The sequence below is a fragment of the Leucopleurus acutus genome, assembly GCF_964270905.1.
Source record: "Leucopleurus acutus genome assembly, chromosome: 7".
NCBI classification, from domain to species: Eukaryota; Metazoa; Chordata; class Mammalia; order Artiodactyla; family Delphinidae; genus Leucopleurus; species Leucopleurus acutus.
The window spans coordinates 100,032,358-100,041,423 of NC_139150.1; the positions used below are offsets into that span (position 1 = coordinate 100,032,358).

The 9,066-nt window shown below is 56.4% G+C and overlaps 1 protein-coding gene across 1 annotated transcript; it reads right to left on the reverse strand.

The window, feature by feature from the left end:
* Positions 1-1,124: 1,124 nt before the first annotated feature.
* Positions 1,125-7,765, reverse strand: LGI3 (leucine rich repeat LGI family member 3; the record flags this gene model as incomplete). The annotated part of the gene is made up of 8 exons (XM_082842247.1): positions 1,125-1,942; positions 4,015-4,179; positions 4,333-4,502; positions 5,158-5,229; positions 5,330-5,401; positions 5,724-5,795; positions 6,609-6,680; positions 7,560-7,765. 8 exons carry the CDS (start codon positions 7,763-7,765, stop codon positions 1,125-1,127), a joined length of 1,647 nt encoding a protein of 548 aa, XP_082698373.1.
* Between the last annotated feature and the right edge of the window lie 1,301 nt (positions 7,766-9,066).

The window sequence follows — 9,066 nt, forward strand, 5'->3', positions numbered from 1 at the left end:
AGGCAGTGCTCCTGGGGTGTGCCTCTGTGGTTTGGAGGGGCACCAGGGCCCCCAGGATGCTCTTCAGCCCAGCTCCACTCCTGGCACCTGCCCAGATGCCTCAGGTGCTTGCAGCGACCCTGGCTTGGCCAGCCCTTGGACGCACCCAAAGGAGCCAACACAGCGCAGGGTCCATATCCCAATGGTGGGGCTGAACCAGGGTGTGGTCTGGGGCTGGGGTGGCTACAGGAAAGAAAAGCAGAAAGGCTTTCATCTGGGTGGTCTCCTGTTCACCAGTGAGCTGGATTCAGGGTCAGAGAAGGAAACTCCAGTGAGCACTGAGACAGCGCTGGGAAGAAGGCAGGGTCTGCTGGAGCTGTTGTTATTGCTTCGGGCAGAGGGGCTTTGCCCCCAGGAGGTCAAGCTGGTGTCCAGAGGTTGGCACCACCATTCCAATCGTTTTCAGCTGCAGGCCGGCCACACCAGGGGTGAGCAGAGGAGGACAGGTACTCTGTGCCCCTCCAGGAAGAGAGGCAAGGTCATGGAGGGGACCCAGCGCTGAATCTGCATGTGTGCCCATGGAGATGGGAGTGTAGACAGGTGTGTGTGCGTGTAACCGAGGGAGTCTGTCCGTGTCCACGTGTGCGTGCAGAAGGCGGGGAGCGTGGGTGAGTGCACCCGGCAGTATGAAGGATGTGGCCATGGGCTGCAATGCAGAGCATAAGCAGGTAAACAGACACCTGGAGCACCAACAGGAAAGACCAGAGGGTCAGAAGGATAAGCTGAAGAACAGGAGGGAGCGGTTCAGCCTCCAGCCCTCCCAGGACCCCTCCCTGGGCCAGAGCATGTGGAAGGCAGCAGAGCGAGGGAGGTGGTGTGGGGTGAACTGGTGTCCACATGTGGGAGGGCACCAGGGGCTGGGTTGTCTGGTGCGTATACAAGACTTCATGCTGATTACAGTGAAAATTAAGTGGCATCCCTGGGCTAGAGTCCACAGTACGGTCCATGCTGGCCGGGGGGATGTGTACGTGAGGGCATGTATGCAGGTTGGCTACATGTGTCTTCACACAGGCAAACACGCTGCTCCCCCGGAGGCTCCACCCAGCCTCCAGTGCTCCGAGGAACCCAGAGGCCTCGGACCCCCTCTAGGCACTGAGATCCACCACCACGTGTCGGTACACAAGTGTCTGTCCCTTGAAGCTGGGGGCCAGGAGCAGCTGGGCGTCCCCAGCAGGCACGTAGCAGAAGGCCCGAGGGGCCTGCACCGCCAGCTCCTGGAACCGCACAAACCTCTGCCGCCCCTCATCCCACTGGTAGATCTGTGTGAAGGAGAAGTCGCTGCCCAGGGCCAGGTAGCGGCGGCCACCCACCAGGAAGGGCTGCAGGGCCAGCGAGCCCCTGGAGGGCAGCGCCTGCACCTCGGAGAAGCGGGTGCCCTCCCAGCGCAGGATCTTGGAGTCACCGATGTAGCGGCTGAGACACAGGTAGCTGTCGCGACCTGCGCGGAAGTGTTTCACAGCCTGGGCATCAGGCACCTGGGTCACCTCGCCCTGGGCCACAAACTGCTTCTGGGTGCGACTCCACTGATAGATGATGGGGGCCTGGGAGCTGCTGGACACGATCAGGCGTGGCTTGCCCTCGCCGTCTACAAATTCCAGGTCAGTGTCACGGTGCCAGGCATGCAGGGCCTGCTGGGAGTAGAAGCCGTTCTGGTGCCAGCGGTAGAGGCTGGTGGCCCCCGCCTTGGAGCTGTCAGCCACGGCAAAGTACCAGTCGCCATCGATGCGGAAGGCCTCGAGGTCATTGGGCTTGCGCACGCGCTGAGGGTCGATGTCCTGCAGCTTGGTGAAGCGTGTGGTGTTGGGGTCCCAGTGGTAAATGTAAGAGCCACCAAACAACTGGGCCACCACCACATACAGCTGGCTGTCCACCACCATCGGCTTGCAGTGCACTGCAGAGGGGGCTGCAGGATGGAGGGAAGCGAGTCAGGCAGCGTCAGGGGGCCCGCAAGCCCCTGCCCCACGCCACACCCTCAAAAAGTGGGTTGGTCCCTTCCAACGGTGGGCGAAGACTAAGTCTCTTTGCTACAGTGTTCTCTCCCTGCTGAAGATCCACTGGGTGCTCGATGCTTTCTAATTGTCTCACAGCTAATAATCAACCTCAGCATCACCCTCCCTTTGCTCTTGACCCCAAGGTTCAACTATAAGCTGACGCTGAGCACAAAGTAGGCGCCGCTAGATATCGACCGACTGTATAACCGTCATGTCCATTATTGAACTTTTATTGTGTACAGTCACTGTGCTAAGTGTGACCACATTGCCTCAATGAATCACGCTGAAATACACCCTATTAATTTGTAATTTCACACAGAAAGTAACTGAGGCTCGGAGTCTTAGTGACTTGCCCAAGGCTACCCCACTGGCGAATGTCCAGGTAGGTGAAGGAGAAAGAGTTTGAACACAGCCATAGCTGGTGACAAAGCCTAGGTAAACAGAGCCTTGGAGCCTTGTGTATGAAAACACAATCCCCCAAGAGCGCCCACTTGTGAGAGGGCTTTTATGTACAAGAACATCTGCACCACAACCAGATTGCCCGGACCCCTTCTCAGGCACCAGAGTCGTGTGTGGACACACTCTCGCCTCTCTTGGTGTCCCCAGTCATCACCTCTGCTCTCCTGCTTGCCAGCGCTGCTTCACCACCCTCCTCCTCCTCGTGACCCCACCTGTCTCCCAAGGGAAGCCTGTGCTGAGCCTCAGGCTCTGGAAGTCACCGCCCTGAGTCCTTTCCACAGCCTTGGTCTGTGCACCCAGATGCTGATGACTCCCACAGCTCCTGAGCAGCAGCTTAGACCCTCCTTCCCCCCACACCCACAAGCCTCTCGAACTCTGGCATTGCCAAGACTGAGCTCCATATCTACCCCCAAACCTGTGTTCTTGATTTCAATTTGTGGCTCCACCCAGTCACCCCATCCTGAATCCTGGGAGCCATCCCCAACACTGCCGCCCTCTCCCTCACCCACCGCTGACCGGTCCCTAAGTCCTGTCAACCCTCCCTTCTGCTTTCTCATACAGTTTGTGTAAGATTGGTATTATTTCTTCCTTAAATGTTTGATGGAATTCACCATCTGGCCCTGGAGTCTTCTTTGGGAGAAGGGTTTTTTACGTAACGACTTCAAGTTCTTTCATAGATACAGGGCAATTTAAACTTTCTGTTTCCTTTTGTGTCAGTTCAATCCCCCCTTATTCTACCTCTCCATCCACACTGCTGCTGTCCCAGTCCAGGCTCCAGCTGAACCCCTTCTGGTGTGCCCACCTGTCTTGCTTCATGCCTAGCACTCTCCACACTGCTCACAGAGGGAATTTTCCAAAATACAGATTGGATTGATTCATACACTCTGCTCAGAACCTGTCAGTGGCCTGGTCCTCATCTCTCTCGGGTCTCGTCTGCCACTCTCCATCTGGAACATTATGCTGTCATCCTGTGAGCTGCTAACTATTTACACGTGCATGCTCTCGCATGCTAAACTGTTGCACACCCTCTTGACTTTGCTCATGCTGTTCTCTCTGCCAGAACACCCTTCCCACATTTTTTCTCCTAGTTAAGTCTCCCTCAGCCTTCTAGACTCGGCTTAAACTCAGTGGATCCCAAACTGAGCTCACTGGCCACTCCTATATCTCCCTTAGTTCTCTGGCACCGTCCAGTTACTTAAGCCAGGATCCTGGACATCACTCCTCCCTCTCCCTCATCCTTCAAGATTCAGCTTAGGCATCTACTCCACCAGGAAGCCTTCCTTGATTGCCCAGGGTAGGCCTCTCCTTTGTGCTCCCAGAGCATTATGGTCATATCTTCCTCCTAACACCTACGTATTATCTGGATGTTATGTGTGTATGTGTCAGCCTCCCCCCAAAGACTAGAAAGTTCTTATGTGCAGAGACCATGTTTCATCTATCCTTCTACCTATAGGAACTCAATGAACAGGAACAATGGAGCCCACCCCACCATAAGGACCACCGCAACCAGGCCAGGCGCAGATACCTGGGATTCTATCATAGTCTCGAAGCTGCCTTTCAACATAGTCCCACTTGAGGATGGTGCAAGCGCTGGCTCCTGGCTGGGCCAAAGCCAAATAGAGGTCACTGGAGTAAAGGAAGGGCTCGGCCGACACCGCTGGGAAGGACAGGGTCTGGTACAGCACGAAATCTGCAGGGATGGGTCGGGCGGGGAGTGTGGTGGTTAGGGAGGAGGGTAAGAGCTTTCTGGGTGGTGAGGGTTACTCGACTGGCAAGGCAGGGTGCTGGGAGCTTCCCTGGGGAGGCCCAGCCTGATGCCCGGGGTGGGGCACCTTCTTCCTACCTGTGGTGATGCAGTCGAACTCCCGCAGCGGCAGATCCTGCACCTTGTGCTCTTGGAAGCGGGGCGGGCTGGCGCAGTAGATGGGCGCCACCGTGGTGTTGGTGTGTGCCAGCCACTCCACCAGCCACTTCACCTTGCAGTCACAGTTGAGCGAGTTGCCCCGCAGGTCCCTGGATCATGAGGGTAATGGAGGGGCCTCAGAGAGGGACAGGCTCCCAGCTGCTCTGCCCACCCAGGCCATCTAGGTTTTCAGAAGTAGATATTGTCAAGGTTGCTGTTGGTTGCTCATGTGGCATCTTTGCGCCAGTTAGGAAAATGTTCCCCTTGGCGTGGGTGCAGCCCCGTGGACACGTGCTTGGCCAGCAGAGTGCAGGCTGACTTTCATCCCCTACTTGCCTCCTTGGCCAGGTGCCTTTTGCAGTGTATGACCTGCACAACTATCTGTTGCATCCCAATTCCTCCAAACCTTCCACAATCCAGGGCTTTTGTGTTCTTGTAGAAATACTGATCAATGACTGTGGCTATGCTATCAGACTTTAACGTAGATTTAAATCAAACATAGCTTTTAAAAGCGCATGTTTTAAAAAACATATATACATAACGTCTCGTGTGCATTTTAAGAGGGCCCACAGATGCCTTGAAGAACCCCAACTTGAAAGGCTGCCAATCTATATATAACTCAACATAGCCTTCTCCCCACCCCAAACCCAAACCCTCCCAGCCTGTCAAGACCTTATGATCTTCCCAATTCTGGCTCCCACACCCCTCCCTCCAGGGACGTGTCCCTCTGTGCCATTGTCAAAAGAAGTAGGACTCAGGCCTTACAAGTCACTCAGGATGTCCAGGGGCCGAAAGATGTCTCTAGGCAGCGTCTGCAGGTTATTGTTGGCCAGTGAGCTGCAAGAGAGACCCCTGGGTCATCTGAAGATCGTGACCGAAGCCAAAGGCCACAGGAGACAGGGGGCTTTGGTCTGGTGTACGAGTGTGATGTACTCACAGGTGTGTCAAAGACTTGAGTCCTCTGAAGGTAAACTTGGAAAGTGCCCAGATGTCATTGTTCTCAATGAAGCTGGAGAAAAAGAGAACTTGTCTCAGCCACCAGTTGGGATCCCGGACCCTCGACCAGCTACTTCCCATGCACCACCTAGATTCCAGCCCATGACCCTAAGACAGGCTTCCATTCTGAATCTGGCGACATTAAGTCTGTGGTGACAGGGCATCCAGGCGGGATGGTTTAGGCAAAGGGATGGATGAAATGACCTTCTGCTTGGGTCCTGCAGTCAGAGGATTCAAGGGCTCTCACCCTCTCACCTCCCCCCAGCCCTCCTCACTCCCCTCCCCCTCAGCCCTCCTCCCTTCCACTTCCCAATTCCCCTTTCCTTCCCACGCACAGGTACTGCAGGTGAGACAGTCCTGTGAAGGCATTGTCTCCAATCAGTGTAAACTTGTTGGAATTGAGTAACCTGCAGAGACAAAGGTGGATTAGAGCTTCCAATGGCACACCTGCCTCGCCAGCCCCCAGCCGGCTGCCTCACCCCCGGGCCATGCCTCCCACCCTTGGGACCCCAGCAGAGAACCCCAGAGCAGCCTGGGCGGCAGGTCCAGGCAGGAGCCTGCTCTGGTCCCAGAAGCTCCCAGGGTCCTTATTTGCTCCTAGGGTAAGAACAGCCAGGGGCGGACCTTTCCTTTCAAGCTGGGTCCTTCCCCACTGCTCTGTGCTCCCATCCTCACCCCAGCTCTCTCCAGTCCCTCCCAGATGGATGGCAAGTTTGAGGATAACCACATATATTCTCTCCTGCAACTGGGGCTTCAAACATAAACAGCCCCTTTTAGAATTCCAGACCCTCCCATCTTCCCTCCCTTTCAGTCCCCCAGCCCTTTCTTCAGAACCTGATCCCTGGGGTCACTTGTCTCTAAGATGAGCTCTCTCCCCTGCAGTGTCCACCCTCTGGCACCAGCTTAAGTTATTGCACCCAATTCTTTGGGATCTGCAGAGGAGGAAAGTCCATTCCTAACTGGGCCCCAAATACCCCCTTCTTTGCTTTTGTGGGCAACCCCCATCTTCCTTCCCCAAAATTGCTGGTCCCTGCAACCCTCCTGACTCCCCACTGCTTCACTGTTTGTGGCTCTCCCATTGGAGAGAAAGTAAGGGACGCCTGCCTCTTAACCTCCAAAGGCTACTCACAACCTCTCCCCTCTCCCCAGTCCAGGATCTGCCCCTTCCCCTGCCCGCCCCCACCCCTCCCCGGCCTCCTTCAGCGAGGCTCTGTCCATACAGGAACTGCAGCAGTGGCAGGTGGGAAAATGCTCCATCGTGGATCTCTGAAAAGGCAGCATTCACCAGCGTCCTGCAGGGGACACCTGAGTCAGTACCGAGGGGAGTATGCAGGGACTCTGCTGGGGTGGCACGAGGTGGACAGGGCAATGGTTTCTGCATACCCTCGCCCTGGAAACTCCCCATGTCACCTGGCTCCTCCCCCAACTTGAGGCTGTCTTTCCCTTCTCACGAGCTCACTGCCTGCCTTCCTCATCATCCTCCCCTACTGCCTCTCTGAGCACTAAGGACCTCAGCCCAAAGAAGGTTCCATTACCCGCACCTTCTCCATCATCCAGACACCCACCGTGTGCTGTTGAGGGATGGGGCACTGGGATGGGGGGGGTGGATTAGCATCTTGCTCTCAGGGACCACACAGCCTGTCTAGTTCCTGAGGCCGCTTGCTGCAAGTGACAGGCTGGCTGGCCCCGTGCAGAGTGGCTGGCGAGACCAGTGGCAGGCATCTGCCCGTGCCAGGGCACTGTAGGAGTGTATCTCACTTCCACCCCTCCCCCTGCTGCCACCCTTCCCCCACAAGAAGCCTTCTGTCCTTGGTGTGACATCACAGGCAGGGGCCCCCATGCTCATGTAAACAGCCCCCTCCCTCCAAGTCCAGAGCCCTGCACACAGTAGGTCTCATTGATGCTGATGGTGGTGACGATTCATTCTTGGCCGTAAACACCAGCTTTCCCAGCCACGGCTGCTGAGCCTGCACGACTGCAGAGCTCCCAGCCAGGGCTGATGCCTGAATCTGCAGTCCTGAGGACCCCCTGGAGCCCTCCTGGTCCCCACACTTTGTAGAGGTGGAGCAGGGGCTCTCCCCACCCACTCCCAGAGCGGGTTTTTGCCTTCCTCCCCTCTCAAGCTCTCCCACCCCACCCCACCCCACCCGACCCCAGACAAGAGCACTCACAGAGAGATGACCTCGGAGGGCAGGTTCCTGGGCACTGCCTTAGAGTCCACGCAGAAGGCGGTGTCCCTGGTGCAGGAGCAGCTGGGCGGGCACGGGGGCGTCTTGGGGGGCCTCTTGGCGCCGACTTGCAGCATTAGGCAGAGGCCCAGCGTGGACAGCGCCAGCAACCCGAGCCCCGAGCCCAGCCTGGCCCGCAGCCCCGCCATGCTGCCTGCGAGCTCCCGCCCCACCGCTCTCGGCCACCCCGTGCGGGCGCCACAGGCAGCCGCTGCCGCAGCTAGGGCCCCAGCTGCCCGCTGCGGAGAGCGACTCCTCGGGCCCTCGGGCGCCGGCGGCCGTCCCCTCCCCTGCTCGTTCCCGCGAGCCGAGCCCTCGGAGAGATGCAGAGATGCGCGGAGCCCGGGGCTAGCCGAGGGCTGACCGGCTGGGAGTACGCGGACTGCGGCGGGCGGCGGGGGCGCGCTGGGCGGAGCGGGGAGTCCCGGGCGGGGAGTAGCCACTGAAAGGAGTGGTTGCGGCCCTGGCCGCTGCACACCCTGCGGGCGGTCTCTGGGGCCATCTGCTCGTGGCTGTGCGTGAGTGCGTGTGTGCGAGGTCTCCTTGTGCATCCTGCACGCGTGCACACCTGTCTCTGCACGGGCACAGGCACAGGCACATATTCCCCCGGGCAGGCATTTCTGCGCTATGTATAGATCCATGAACCTCTGTGTACCTGTGCGTATGTCTTGGCGCTCAGCGCCCTCTAAGCAGAGTTCATGGGCATGTCATGTGTCATAAGTGACATGCGTGTATCTGTGTTCACGTCTCCACAGGCTAGTAAACAGAATGTGCCTTTGTGTCTGTGGGAGCTGAAAGGGGAAATATCACTGGAGTTGGAATGGGAATGTGTGGAATTCCAGAACGTTCCTCACTAAATAACCACAGCCTGTTGGAGCTGGAAACGGCCTTGGACATTTCCAGTCCAGCCCTTTGTTTAACAAACGAGGAAACTGAAGCCCGTATCAAGAGGAAAGTAGCCCAGCTTGATAGCACATCTACTACGTGTTGTGTACTCCACTTACTTAATTGCCTCAACCTTCTGAGGTCTTTGATATTAATCCCCTTCCACAGATAAGAAAAGTGAGGCCCGTAGTACCCGAAGAAGAAAGTGACAGAGCAGGGCTTTAAATCCACCTGCCCAGCTCCAAAGTCCACAGCCGTTCTTCTACACCAGGGGTTTTCAAAGTCTGGTCCAGGGAGCCCAGAGGCCCTTGAGAACCTTCCAGGGAGCCTTTGAGGTCCAAACAGTTTTCCTAACAATGTTAAGACATTATTTGCCCTTTTCACTTTCATGCTCTTATAGAAGTACCCTGGAATTTTCCAGAGGTATCTTCTATTCAACTGAATTAACAAAATTAAAGAAATTTCCAAAAATGTAAAACAATGACAGTCTGCTCCCTAATATTTTTGCTTTGTAAAATAGTTAATCTCATAAAAAATTTGATGTTATGTATGTTATAACATAGAA